This window comes from Moschus berezovskii, chromosome 10 (assembly GCF_049115385.1).
Source record: "Moschus berezovskii isolate FMDL1 chromosome 10, NW_MosBer_1.0, whole genome shotgun sequence".
Taxonomy (NCBI): domain Eukaryota; kingdom Metazoa; phylum Chordata; class Mammalia; order Artiodactyla; family Moschidae; genus Moschus; species Moschus berezovskii.
The window spans coordinates 26,869,516-26,884,869 of record NC_142469.1 but is presented as its reverse complement, the minus strand read 5'-3'; the positions used below and the strand labels follow the sequence as shown (position 1 = coordinate 26,884,869).

At 44.4% G+C, this 15,354-nt stretch overlaps 1 protein-coding gene across 1 annotated transcript; it reads right to left on the bottom strand.

Annotated features, from left to right (window-relative positions):
• Window positions 1-10,449: 10,449 nt before the first annotated feature.
• On the bottom strand, window positions 10,450-14,442 carry TPBG (trophoblast glycoprotein). Its single transcript, XM_055433630.2, has 2 exons — window positions 14,271-14,442; window positions 10,450-13,170 (listed from the first exon to the last, which is right to left on the bottom strand). Exons 1-2 carry the CDS (start codon window positions 14,297-14,299, stop codon window positions 11,559-11,561), a joined length of 1,641 nt encoding a protein of 546 aa, XP_055289605.1. The 5' UTR covers window positions 14,300-14,442; the 3' UTR covers window positions 10,450-11,558.
• Window positions 14,443-15,354: the final 912 nt, after the last annotated feature.

The following is a 15,354-nucleotide window of genomic DNA, read 5'->3' as shown; positions in this document are numbered from 1 at the left end:
GACAGAAATGATCTCACAGACAGAAAACAAACCTATGGTTACCAAAGTACAAAAAGTGAGGAGATCCACTGGCCACCTGGAGAGAGAGAGAGTGTGTGTCTGTGTGATCACTCAGGATGAACTGGGAAAAGGGAATTCATTTATTTATCCATGATAAGGTAACCATAAAACCTGATGGAACCTTCTAGCAAGCTGCTGCTATCCACTCCCTAACCAAGTCAACCTAGATCAAGGATGAGACTCAAGGATTAACACAACTGGCCAAACTACATGCATTGATGAAAAATCCTTGATCAATAATTGGTTCAGTGTTCATGTTTGTTTTTTTTTTTTTAACAAAATCTTTAGGCATTACCAATTATCTGTCCATTTAGTCTGACCAGTGGCAACAACTCCTTATCCAAGGTCACCTCCTTTGGGCTAAAACACTATGGGATTGACTGCCCTGTAGATACCTAAGATAAAAATCAAGGCTTGATTTTTATTAATTTGTTTGCCCACATTAGGTTTGTCCATACTATAGTCAAAATTAAAGGCCTCCTCAAAACATTCCTTATCCCTTTCAGAGTTCCAGACATTATCAATGATGACCATGGAATGCATTTCACTTCTGAAAACATATATCAGAAACTCCAGAATGAGACATTCAGTGAAGCTTCCACCTCCCTAATGGCCACATGCTCTAAACTTCAGAGAGCCATCAAAGGTTTCTTAAACAAGTCCAATGTCAATTAAATGAGACACAGCATGTCTGACTTCACCTGTGATGTCTGAGTACTGACAGCTTTCAAGCCCATCCCCTCCTCCACTTTCTGCCCCATGCTGGGGCAAACCCATAAGGTGTCCCATGAGCTGAACTGTGGTGCTGGAGAAGACTCTTAAGAGTCCCTTGTACCACAAGGAGATCCAACCAGTCCACTCTAAAGGAGACCAATCCTGGATGTTCATTGGAAGGACTGATGCTAAAGCTGAAACTGCAATACTTTGGCCACGTCATGCGACGAGTTGACTCACTGGAAAAGACTCTGATGCTAGGAAAGTTTGGGGGCGGGAGGAGAAGGGGACAACAGAGAATGAAATGGCTGGATGGCATCACCGACTCTGTGGACATGAGTTTGAGTGAACTCCGGGAGTTGATGATGGACAGGGAGGCCTGGCGTGCTGTGATTCATGGGGTCGTGGAGAGTCGGACATGACTGAGCGACTGAACTGAACTGAACTGAACTGGGCAGTTAAAATTGTGAAAACCCCCACTCACTCTGGTCCTACCCTCTAGTCACAATGAAAAACACAGCCAAGCCTTGTCCTCCCAGAAAATCCCATATGAGAGTAATAAACCTTTTTCATTCCCTCCTGATGCACCTGTGTCAGCAGGCTTGATCACCCAAACTTATTTGGGGAGGCAGTATGGATGTCATCCCCGAGGGAACAATCACATCTGTGCATATCACTCCCCTGCTCAAAGACCTCTGATACCTCCCCACTGTCCACTGAATTAAATGGAAACTATTGACCATAACTGCTTCCCAAGTGGCACTAGTGGTAAAGAACCCACCTGCCAATGCAGGAGACATAAGAGATGCAGGTTTGATCCCTGGGTCAGAAAGATCCCCTAGAGGTGGGCATGGCAACCCACTCCAGTATTCTTGCCTGGAAAATCCCACGGATAGAGGAGGCTGGTGGGCCACAGTCCATAGGGTCGCAGAGAGTCAGACACGACTGAAGCGGATTAGCGTGCACGCACATACGCACAGATGTATCTTTCTAGGATCACTTTCCACTTTTCTCCTGGATAAACAGCATGCTTCAGATGCTATTGTTCCTAGAACACGCTTGGCCTTAGTCGCCTTCATTCTCTTTGCTTATGCTCTGTCCTGAGTTTTCTCTTCTAGCCACTGTCTCCATTGGTCCTTCTTCAAGTTTACCTTAAAAGCCAATCCTCCATGAACACTTCTCTGAACCTTCCAATTAGATAAGCTCTCTCCTTGCTTTGAACTTCATATCACACAGTTTGAATCTCTGGCAGTGCTTTATCATATTCTGCCCTATAACAAAGTCATTCACGTCTTATTGCTCCTAAAGGTCAGGTGTTGACAGCACATGTCCTGGAAACAGACAAAAAAAAAAAAATTCCCACATCTGATTCTTGCTACCTAGTTGTCCTTGGGCAAGTCAACTAGCATCTCCAAGCCTGTTTTCTCTTCCAATGAGAGTAAGATCTTATATGTGAAGGGTTTTGCCTAGTATCTGATTCATACTAAGCACTCAATTAAATGTTAGCAATTATCATTATTTATCCTCTCCACTGGATCAGAAGCAATTTTATTTCAAAAATTCATTTTTTACTCTAATGCAACAACGTTTGGTATGTAGAAAGCACTGAGTAAATATCTATTGAGTGAACTGAATAAATGGTTCATAAAACTTCAATGAAATTTTAAAGCAATTTAACCATAAGATTAGCACAATTAAATCACATGCACGAATCTAATTCTAAGAACACACAAATCACCAAAAAAGAATTCAGGAAAACAGGTTTGTCTTCCAAAAACTGCTTGCCAACTTGTAACTAATTTTCCAGACGTTCCTCCACACCCCATACCACCTCTCCCAACCCTGCAACGCACACAGGCACACACACACATACACATAAGTTATTTAGTTAGCTATCTTCTAATTCTGATATTTTAACAGAGCAGACATTTTTTGGATTAAAAACAGTGACAAATAACAGTTTAAACTTTCTATCTGTTCAAAATCTTATCCACAGATCATTCCACATTCTATAAGAAATCTGATATGAGACTCTTAAAATACACAATGAACAATGCTATTCTACATTTAATATTCTCAAATAGACATCAAAAATATTTTTAGAGTTTAGAAAAAAGATTGCTGTCTTTTTCAGTAAATCTCATTCAAGGATCTACTTTAAGAGAAAAATGGGAGATGTATTATAGTAGAAACACAGTTGGGTTCAACAGTGCATATTAGAACATTAGCAAGAAACATCCTCTTTGTGTAAAATACCTGATCGTCTGCAGTACTTTAAACTATTAAAATAGTATTTAATGATAGTGGGGAATGCTCATAACATTGTAAATGAAAAGACAAGGTATAACATAATACAAACAGAAGGTGATTTAATCGATATTAAGGTGCCTTTTCCTTAGTAATAGGATTATTCATGGTGTTTGTCCCCCTGAATTTTTAAATAATCTACAAGAAACATGAGTTAATTTAAAAATGTCCTTTATACATTTAATAGCTATGTGTTTGCCATGATCTATAAGAATAACTACAGAGGGACTTCGCTGGTGGTCCAGTGGTTAAGATTCTGCACTTCCAATGCACGAGGCACGAGTTCGATCCCTACTTGGAGAACTAAGATCTCCTGTGCCACGTGGCACAGCCAAAAAATAAAAATAACTACAGAATGTGTCTAACTGAAAGAGTAAAGTCGTCCTTGAATACATTTGACTAGCTGTATTGTCATAAACTCAGAGAAGCTGCATCACACAGAGAAAGCTACGCCTGTAAACTGACCGGCCTAGTGTTTCAGTCTCCAGCTCTCTGCTGTGCCAAGTCATCACCTTGAAATGTTGTGTATCATGGTTCTCTTTGAGGAAAGAAAACTCAGTTGTACAAAAATGACTACAGGGGTTCAGGGTGAGGGAGAACTGTAAACTTCCACTTTAAAAAAGCCCCTCTTGGTAACATCTTCAAGCCCTGGAAAACATATTCTCAAATATTTGCTTTTCACAGAAAGTATTATCGTTGGTCATATATTAAGCTTTGGCTTCCTTAAAAGCAAATGTATCCTTATATTTACCACCTTCGAATGGGAACCAGCAGTAAATCCTATTATCAGAAAATGTCAGCTAAACATAAATTGCATTTCTGTTTTTATCAACATTTCCACACAGGTTTGTGATATGGTAATCATGATCTCAAATCTTACACTGTATTTTCATTTTCAGTAGTCAAGCAAAACTAATGAACTTCCATGTAACACATTAAAAGGCACTGATGATAGATTTTTCTCAAAATTCACATAGATGAGGAAGTTTTTGTGATCTGTGACATGCATACTACAAGGTGCAGATGTGGAGGTTGTCACGAGGTCAGTCCTGTATATATAAAGACAATGAACTTGGCATATCAGCCGCAGGGCTGGCAGGATTTGGCCCGTCAGTCCACTGGTTTTCCAGGGTGATGATGGATTTGCATTGATTTGGATTCCCTGTTTGGTCTCCGTCCTCAGAAAAAGGAGGCAGCCTGTACCTGGAGCTGGTGAGGGCCTGGAGAGCCGAGCATGCAAAGCTGTCTCACCTGGTGATTGAGTAACTTCACGGCCGTGAACTTGGGTCTTATTTGTTGTTGTTCTCACCAGCTGAGCTAATTCATCTTTTAAGATAGAATTACACAGGCTAGCACAACTTTCCAGAGTTTTCGTTTTCACTTCCCAAGAAATACCACCATTAAATTTCTGAAATACTTCCTATTATATGACGGACTCATATGAGCTCAGAGGAGCTTTACAGTAATAAGATTTCCTATTACCAAATTATTTCAAACATATTTAAGCATACTCAGGGGTCTGAATGTCTTTTTCATCACAGGGGACTGGAATCAAATCCCTTATGATTATACAATAGAAGTGACAAATAGATTCAAGGGATTAGATCTGATAGAGTGCCTGAAGAACTATGGACGGAAGTTCGTGACATTGTACAGGAAGCGACGACCAAAACCATCCCACAGAAATAGAAATGCAAAAAAGGCAAAATGGTTGTCTGAGAATGCCTTATGAATAGCTGAGAAAAGAAGAGACATGAAACGCAAAGGAGAAAAGGAAAGATATACCCATCTGAATGCAGAGTTCCAAAGAATAGGAGAGATAAGAAAGCCCTCCTCAGTGATCAATGCAAAGAAATAGAGGAAAACAATAGAATGGGAAAGACTGGAGATCTCTTCAAGAAAGTGAGAGATACCAAGGGAACATTTCACGCAAAAATGGGCACAATAAAGGACAGAAACAGTATGGACCTAACAGAAGCAGAAGATATTAAAAAGAGGTGGCAAGAATACATAGATGAACTATATAAAAGAGAACTTAATGACCCAGATAACCACAATAATGTTATTACTCATATAGAACCAGACATCCTGGAGTGAGAAGTCAAGTGTGCCTTAGGAAGCATCACTATGAACAAAGTTAGTGAAGGAGATGAAACTTCAGCTCAGCTATTTCAAATCCTAAAAGATGCTATAAAAGTCCTGCACTCAATATACCAACAAATTTGGAAAACTCAGTGTGGCCACACGACTGGAAAAGGTCAGTTTTCATTCCAATCCCAAAGAAAGGCAATGCCAAAGAATGCTCAAACTACCATACAATTGCCCTCATCTCACATGCTAGCAAACATGCTAGCTAATATGCTCAAAATCCTCCAAGCCAGGCTTCAACAGTATGTGAACCATGGACTTCCAGATGTTCAGGCTGGATTGAGAAAAGGCAGAGGAACCAGAGATCAAACTGCCAACATCCTCTGGATCATAAAAAAAAATCAAGAGAGTTCCAGAAAAACATCTATTTCTGCTGCTTCATTGACTGTGCTAAAGCCTTTGACTGTGTGGATCACAACAATCTGTGGAAAATTCTTCAAGAAACAGGAATACCAGACCACCTTACCTGCCTCCTGAGAAATCTATATGCAGGTCAAGAAGCAACAATTAGAACTGGACATGGAAAAACAGACTGGTTCAAAATTGGGAAAGTGGTACGTCAAGGCTGTGTACTGTCACCCTGCTTATTTAACTTATATGCAGAGTACATCATGAGGAACGCTGGGCTGGATGAAGCACAGACCAGAATCAAGATTGCCGGGAGAAATATCAATAGTCTCAGATATGCACCCTTATGGCAGAAAGCGAAGAGGAACTGAAGCGTCTCTTGAAAGTGAAAGAGAAGAGTGAAAAAGCTGGCCTAAAACTCAACATTCAAAAAACTAAGATCACGGCATCCAGTCCCATCACTTCATGGGAAACAGATGGGGGAAAAGTAGAAGCAGTGACAAATTTTGTCTTCTTGGCCTCCAAAATTGCTGAGGATGGTAACTGCTGCCATGAAATTAAAGGTGCTTGCTCCTTGAAAGGAAAGCTATGACTAGCCTAGACAGTGTGTTAAAAAGCAGAGATGTCACTTTGCCAACAACTGGATCATAAAGAAGGTTGAGCACCGAAGACTTGATGCTTTTGAACTGTGGTGTTGGAGAAGACTCTTGAGAGTCCCTTGGAGTCTCAATCCTAAAGGAAATCAACTCTGAATATTCACTGCAAAGACTGATGGTGAAGCTGAAGCTCCAATACTTTGGCCACCTGATCCAAAGAGCTGACTCATCAGTAAAGACCCTGCTTCTGGAAAAGACTGAAGGCAGGAGGAGAAGGGGACGAGAGAGGAAGAGATGGTTGGATGGTATCGCTGACTCAATGGACATGAGTTTGAGCAAGCTCTGGGAGATGGTGAAGGGCAGGGAAGCCTGGCGTGCTGCAGTCCACGGGGGCGCAAAGAGTTGGACACGACTGAGCAACTGAACAGCAACAACAACAGGGGTCTGAACTCATTTTTTTTTTAACACACTGAAAGTTAAACAAATACAGTGAATGTTTGAGTGCAAAGCAAAAACAATAAAGCAAATTCACATCAACTGCCTTTTCAAAAATTAGACATGAGGATTTCAAAGGTCTCAAGGTAGGTGATTAGCAATACCATCATGTGGTCAAAAAAGGACTGGAAGGGGAGGATGGAACCTGAGACCTAGTCCTGGTTGCTGCTGTGTAACAATAGGTCGCAACTATTAGATTTTCATTTGTAGGGTAGAATGAGAATCTGGGCTTGACACATTTAAGAGCCCATCCAATTTTAAAACAGTGAGAATTCTGATTCTTGTTAAAAATACACAAATCATATATTAGATATTTTTTAAATCTAGATTTTTTTTTTTTAACCCATGGCAAAGTTAGAGCTGCAAAAATGTTTTAAGGTAAGGGATGACCTCTTTTAAGGCAAGAGATAGTAACAAGGAAACTTACATTACCATATGTAAAATAGATAGCCAAGGGGAATTTGCTGTAAGTCTCAGGAAAACTCAAACAGGGGCTTTGTGTCAACCTAGAGGAGTGGGATGGGGAAGAGGATGGAAGTGAGGTTCAAAAGAGAGGGGATATGTGTGTACCTATGGCTGATTCATGCTGAGATTTGACAGAAAACAAAATTCTTAAAGCAATTATCCTTCAATAAAAAAAAAAAAACTAAAAAAAAAAAAAAAAAAGGTAAAACACAACATAAAACCAGCCTGTGTTTTTAATCAAACATTTCTAGGAATGAAAAATACCTGTACAAAACACCCTCAAGGAGCTGTTTTTCTGCTTCTAAAACACAGGATCACCTGGACAATACAGAATATATTTTCTTAAACTATTTCAAGCACAGCACTGCAGAATTACTGAAAGATTTAAAAAAGACATCATCGAGGTCTTTTCCATATACAATCTAGAAATCTCATTTCCTTCTTCCCTGTCCTTTACTATGAAAAATCCTTGTACAAGTGTAAAAGTGGAACTTGAATCTCATCTGAAAACTGTCTGTCTTCACTTTAGGGTGCTGCTCTCTGAAGGATGGATGACTGAATGGATTTTGGAGCAGGAAGAAAGCATGGGCCAAACTGGTTTTAACCTTGCAAACCAGCACAGATGATGGTGAAGCTTCCCAAACTAGAGCTGCAAAGCCTCCTGATGTCCTCAAGTAAGTAAGCCCCATATTTGGAACACAAGTCTAAGATGATGCGATGGTTGGATGGCATCACCGACTCGATGGACATGAGTTTGAGCAAGCTCCAGGAGTTGGTGATAGACAGGGAAGCTTGGAGTGCTGTAGTCCATGGGGTCACAAAGAGTTGGACACAACTGAGCAACTGAAATGAATGACAGACATTCAGGAAACAATGACAGTTCATTTGGGATCTTCTTTTTTTTTCCTACCCACTTTAGTTAAGGTAGAAAACAAAGCTATAACTTATTTCTGATTATATATTGAGGTGACCATAATCCACATTTGCTCCCAATTAAGATAATTTTAAAGGATTTACCATTTCTTTCAGCCAATCCTTTCTCCACCTCTGGGGGAAAAAAATTTATTATCAGTCTATCAATTTAAGCAGCTCTTCTGTCTTTAAATTTTTTATTTAATATGCTTCAAAGACTCCTCACTTTGTAAGAAAAATCTATCAGTTATAAGATATAAATGTGCCTCGTGGGTCACTATTGAATCACATGGGGCAGCAAAATTGATGATACATGTATTAATGTTGCAAACTGAAATAGTCCATTGAAAGGGGGGAGTTACAATTCAGGGTCAAGGTGTATTAGCCTAAATTCTTGCCACTTTAAATTGAAATTCATTGGACATTTTAATAACCTTTTAAATTGAGGGATTTATCAAATGCTTACATTTTTAAGTATTTTTCTAACTTTCTTCAAATGAAACTGGTAAAGAAAAAAAGGGTGTTTTCTGCTGAAACCTTTGCTGAGTAACAGAATGTATCACCAAGCAAAATAAATTTCAAAAATGGATTACTTGTAGGTTTCTAGGATCGATAATGCATAATGATACTAAGAAACAGTGTTTAAAACAAGTATACTTCAAGTGATGATGCTGTCATTTTCTTTTTGCCTATTCCGTTATCCTTATTGGATTTTTATAGCACCTATCTGCCAAGAAGTTCAGAACCTTATGCTGTGCTGTGTTTAGTGGCTCAGTTGTGTCTGACTCTTTGCGTCCCGCCAGGCTACTCTGTCCATGGGATTCCCCAGGCAAGAATACTGGAGTGCGTTGCCATGTCCTCCTCCAAGGGGTCTTCCCAACCCAGGGATCGAACCCAGATCTCTCCCGCATTGCAGGCAGTTTCTTTACCAGCTGAGCTATCAGAGAAGCCCTACAAGCTTATAGACTTAAGAGTATTATGACCATACAATACAATTGTTTTCAAACAGTAATATTTTTTACCTTAAGAATGTGTATTGCCATGTATTGGGGAATAGAAAGCAGTGATATGATATTAAATTGGCAAGTTTATATAAAGGAAGAAGCAAGAAATCTTAAACTTCAAAAAAGCCATCACTTAACAGGCTAAAAACTCAGCTTCACTGTACCACAGATTCTGCTTCAGTGAGTTGATGATGTGAAAATCTAGACTAACCAATCTACTGCTTTCCTGGATCTTAGATAAAGGTCAGTTTTAACTGTTAGACTCTCACATGATGAAATGATTCTTCTGAACAAAGACTCTATAAATATTACAATTTGTTGTTTTGTACAGTATCAGCAGACTTACCAATGAAAGTCCATTGGCAGTTTATTCCTAAAATGGTGTGCTTTTATTTATTAGATGTTTTTGATAATTTTTGGCATCATCCTTAGGATATGGCAGCTGGCCAGTTTATGAATTCCTGGTGAACATTTAAAATGTTTAATGGAATATTAAGTACCATATATTTAACCTTTTCTTAGGTAATTATAGGATCTAAAGTATAACCCCAAAATAATGGATACTATTTCATAAAATGAGCCTTTGAAAACTTAGTATAGTTAAAATTAAAATATCATATCTGTCTAATCTAAACAAGGAACAAATTCAGATATTTTTAGCTCTATTTTGAAAACTTCTGAGTTTAACTCAAAGAGAGAAAATGTTTCTATTCTATTCTAAAAAAACATTTCTACAACTAAAGTACTACCTAATCCTATTTAATTTATAAAAATATGGAAACTTAAATTTTATTTCAAATATAAAACTCTCTAGAATATAATCATTTTAAAGGGAAAGAAGGGCCCTAAGACTTACTGATACAAATTTACCTACACTTTAAATTAAACAATAATAGCTAAATTAAGATCACTTTATATAAGAGGTTAGAGATTAATGGAATTTACTCTTAAGCTTAATTGGCAAATAATAAACTTGAAAAAAAAAGAAAATCTTGCCTGTTGTTGACAATACCACTTCATTAACCAACTGCTTTCATTTACTGTTAAATGTGATTCATTCTTCATAAAGGTGTATATGCTAACATCGAATTTAGCGTAGCAAAATGTCCCCAAGTTCTTAAATACTGAATTGAACATAAGAAACTGATTGAGACACTTGTTTATAATTATAGACGGTTATCTCTGGTTATTTCCTCAAATTCATATCGTACCATGACAGTTTTTTAAGCACATTACCAGGGTCTCTGATAATCAAACCATCAACCCTGTATGTTCCATTTTATGCATTTTAAAACATATATTCAAGACAATCTAAGTTCCAATTTACATTATATTAGGAATTATTTACATTTTAAAATCTTTTATTTTAGAATATTATCTTAAGACACTTCACTTTCATACATTTATTTGCATTATATTTGTTTCACACACTGCTCTAAAAATCAACAGAACAATTTTCTATGGAGGGTTTTATTATGTAACTAATTTTGTTCTGTCCTAACTTAATCAGCCTAGGAAAAAACCCAAAATGTGAACTGTTTGTCTTACAGAAATCTTCCTTCTTACTAACTTTATAATGCTTTTACAAAACTGTTTAATGAATAGCATTAACTTTCATATGAATATTCAACTTCTCTATGTAAATCCTGAAAGGATCCACCATCTCAACTCTATCTCCAAGGCCTGTCTGTGTAAGACACTGCTCCTGTTTCATTCTCAGCTATAATAACTAACAGCTTAATTATCAGCAGAACCAAACCATTCAGTATCACTGCCCCTAATCCTTTTTTCAAATAGCAAACTTGAACACAGCTGTACTTCTTTTAAGAATCTTTATTGAATTTTTTTTAACAATTTAGTTTGTTGGCTCTCGATGCAGTTTATAAAAAAACTTCAGCATAGTTTCATATAAACTGCAATCAAAAAAGTAACTTGTCAAGAAGTTATCTGAAGTTGCAAGTTATTTTTTGAAATATGCAGAACAGTAAAATGTAAGCATGCTCTCGGATGCAGGGGCTCCTGTGGACTATGGAGTTACTCTGAAGAGCTTGCTAAGGTCTGCAGGCAGTTTATGAAATGCAATCATTCTCTCCACAATTTCAGTACATGAGAATAAAACTGATATTTATGAAATAAGTCTTTTTCTCAAAAAAGTTGAGGCAGCTTTTGTTGAATGCTATCAGTGAGAGTACACTTGCTACACCTTGAACTGTACTAAGAGAGAAACAGCCAGGAGGCCATGTTCATGCTGAAACTTGAAAACATCCCTCCACACATGTTGAGTTCCAAGAAGAAGGAAGAGGATAAAACACTATGCACAGTTGTTCATCGTCCCACAGTAACAACACACCAAGAAACTTTACGGAAGAAGGGAGCAAATTCCCTTCGCTGCTTTCAGTCAAGGTCACTGGCGGCTACAGTGGAGGGTGGAGGTGAAGCAAGCCTAGGACGGGATAAAGCTGGTCTACATCTCATGCAGAGTTGTCCTGGTTCGGTCCTCACGTGCTTCTCAGACATCTGAATTCGAGCTGAGGTTTGTTAACCTGGGGTCCGCATTGATTTCGTATCTGTAATGATACCCTTCCATGTGATCCCTACAGGCATCTCTGATGTTATGCATCCACTTCTTTATCCCTTTGCGGTTCAAATACAAAACCAGGAGGAAGATGGCACCTATCAGGGCTAAAACAATACCCAGGAACACATAAGACGTCTGCAGGGATGGCGGGAGGATAGGGTCACAGTCCAGGTCGGAGCTGTTGAGTTCCAAAAGGACCCGATGCCTCATTTTCTCCGGGAACGCACAGGTGAGCCTGCCTTTGCCCTGCACTATCTCGGTCTCCTTGAGCCAGGCCACCATGTCCACCATGTGGCAGTCACAGACCCAGGGATTGTCGTCCAGGAAGACCCGGACGTGGGGCAGGCTTTGCAGCTCGGCCAGGGTGCCGTTGCGCAGGACCTTAAGGGCGTTGTCCTCCAGGTGCAGGCTTTCGAGGTGCGTCAGGTTCCGGAAGGACCCGTGGGTCAGGCTCACCAGCGAGTTGTTGCGCAGGTCCAGGTGCCGGAGGCCGGGCAGCTGGGCCAGGACGTCGCGGGGCAGGTAGAGGAGCTGGTTGCTGGCCAGCTCCAGGCGGCGGAGCCCCCGCAGCGCGTGGCCCGCTCGCAGGGCCGCCGCCACCATCCTCTCCATGCTCCGGTTCTGCCGCACGGACGCGGGGGGCTCGAGGCGGTTCAAGATGAGCTCCGCCACGGGGCTGGGGGCCGCGACGCTGGCGTTGCTGCCCGAGAAGGCGAAGGGGCTCAGGTCGGCCAGCGGGTTGTGGCTGAGGTCGAGCTGGCGCAGGCCGGGCAGGTGCTCGAAGGCGCCGGCGCCCACCTCCCTCAGGCGGTTGCCGCTGAGGTTGAGCGCGGCCAGGTCGGCCAGCGGCGGCCGGCGGGCGAAGGCGCCGGCGGGCAGCACGGCCAGCTGGTTGCCCGTGAGGAAGAGGGTGCGCACGTAGGGGGGCAGGTCGGCCGGCACCTCGGTCAGGTTGCGGTTCACGCACTTGACGGTGCGCGCCGCCTCGGAGCACTCACACGGCGGCGGGCACCGGCCCGGCAGCGCGGGCTGGCCGGACGCCGCGGGGGCCGGGAGCGACGCCGAGGAGGTGGAGGAGGACGCCGACGAGGGGAGGGAGGTCGAGGAGACCCAGCCCAGGAGGACCAGCGCCAGCCGCGCCAGCCGCAGCCGCCCGTCCCCGGCGGCGGGGCCCCGGGAGCACCCTCCAGGCATCGCGGCTCGGGTGTCCCCGGAGCCGGGCTGGGACGCCGCCCGCTCCGAAGGTTCGGGAGACGGGGCTCCGGAGGGCGCGGGCCGGCCGGAAGCTTCTGGAGCAAACTTTCCCCTCGTGGGAGCGGAGGAGGTCCGCCGCCAACGCCGCCGCCGGAACTTGGCCAACCCCCTGGCCACCGGGCGCCCCCCTCCCGGGGCCGAGTCCCCCGCCCCTTCCCTCCAGAAAGTACGCACGGCCGGTCGGGACGCTCGGCTCCGCGCTCCTCCTCCCGCTCGTCTTGCGGCCGCCGCCCCCGGGTGGCACCTCCCGCTTCTTTGCTTGGCGCCTCCCGCAGATCCGCTGCGCGACCTGGGACAAGCGGGAGACAAGCGTGAGGCGTGGTGGCGCCCGCGGCTCCCCGAGGGCAGGAATCGGCCTCCGCGAGCCAAGCCGACCCCACCGGGTACCCGAGACCTCCCTCCCAAAGCCCGGCCGGGCCTCGCCTCCTCCAGCGCCACGCACATCCTTACCCAACCAGAGGGGCAGGCTACCCGAGGGGCAAAGCACGGTCTTGCTGCGTCCCGAGCCCTCACTATATATACCCTTCCAGGCTCCCGCCCTCCTTTCCCCGATCAGACTCGTCCCCCGCGTCTAAACTTCTTGCTTAATCCCCAGCGCCTCCCGACTAAAACTTCTCCTTCCCAGCTCCTTCCCCCCACCTCCTCCGCGGACGACCTGCCTTCCGGGGTCTCCGCCCCCGCCCGGACCTCTCCTCCAGGTCCAGGTTAGGACGCAAGGGAAGTTTCAGGTTACAGGAGTCTTTTGATGTCTTTCAGGACCCTGACGGATTAAGTGGAAAGCACTCGGCTGGCGCCCCAGCCCGCGCCCCCGCCAGCCCCATCAGACCCGAGGGCGTTCAAGTCATCTCCAAAAGGGAGGCGGGGTGGGGGAGGCCGCAAACAAAGCGGCGGTGGGACCCCCGGACCGGCGCTAGTCTCCTGCCTGAGGATGGGGAGTGGCCCCAGAGCCGCCCCCCCAGACCCCCAACCCACCCCCCGCCCCGCAGGCTCTCGCCTTCTCCGCTCGCTCCCCGGCGCTCACCTCCGCACCCGAGATAACTCCCAGTCTCACCAGAGTCGCAGCGACTTGCCCGTTCCGCGCTGCGGGCGCCGACTCTCCTCGCACCCCAGCCCCTGGCCCAACCTCCGCAGCTGGGAAAAACCAACCCGGGGGGCGGGGAGGGGGTTGCGGAGGGCCAGGGCTGCCGGAGGAGCTGCTCCGGCTGCGCGGCGAGCCTGGGCTGCGCTCGGTAGGGGGATGTAAGAAAGGAGACGAGGGGGATCTAGACCGCGCGCCTCCTCCTGGTGGAAATTGACAAGGAATGTGCCGGAAAAGGTGAGGGAATCCCTTTTTCTCCCCCCTTCCGTGGCATCCTTTGGTGGTTCCTTATTTTGCATACTGGGTTTTACCTTGGACTGGAACAAAACCTCTCGTGCATCTCGTGAAATTCTCCCAGATCTAGGCACTTAAAACGGTAACCAGGTAGATTGAGGCATAACAGCAGGAGCGTAAAGAAATGAGCTGCAAATGTACCGCGGCAGCAGGAAAACGCCCAGCTGCCTGCAAGGGAGTTTCGGAAAGGCTCCCCAGCCAAGTGATGCTTTAGACTGCCAACTTTCGGGTTTAGGTGTAATTAATCCGTCCCCACCTGTCCCGCCCCCCTCCCCCCGCACTTCTGGGATAGTTACGGAACTTGTGAAGGGAGAGAGCCAACTTGAAGAAGGAGGGAGGGGGGAAAGATGGGTGGAGAAGAGATTCGCTCTTGATTCATTAGTTTTCCTGCTCCCCAAATTAAAAGCAGAGGGAAGAAAACTGCCGCCAAAGCGTCCTAGAAACAAAAGGCAAATAGCGAGGACGTGAGTCACCCGGAAAGCGGACCCGCCCCCCTCCCCAGACGTGGCAGCCGTGTGTCAGTGCAAGTCAGTTAGCTAGGAGAGTTCGCGGGGTAGGGGTGGGAGGCCGCCGGGGAGAACTGAAGTTTGGTAACCCAAGTCGGACGCCGCAGGATGCGCCCGGTAGGCAAGGAGCAGAGAGGCTAGGGTTGGGGTAGGAGACAGGGAATGATTGATTACAGAGAGGATTTGTTACCCCGGAGAGGTTTGGGGTCCTGAAAGCTCTATTCTTGTTCTCTCAATGAGTGTCTGTCTCCTTTGTCCCGAAAAAATAATTTCCCTAAAAGAGTGAGAAAGTGCTGGTTATTCAAGGTTCTTCATTTTAGAGAGAAAGTGGCAATTAGAGAAAACAGTTTCTAAAAAGTAAGATCTGGTAATATAAAAAGGATCCAATAAGGAATGCCGACGTTTGTGCCTATGGCATGGGCCTGCCTTTAGTGTGAAGGAAAGGTCCCAGCTCTCAAGTCACTTTTTGATTACTTTTGTGGGAAGAAATAGACTGCACCGCCAACAGCAAGAAGGGCCCAGGTGAGACCTAGAGGGCGTGAAGACTGCAAAAGATTTGTGCAAAAAGCCAGTTTTGTTCATTTGCATCTTCAGC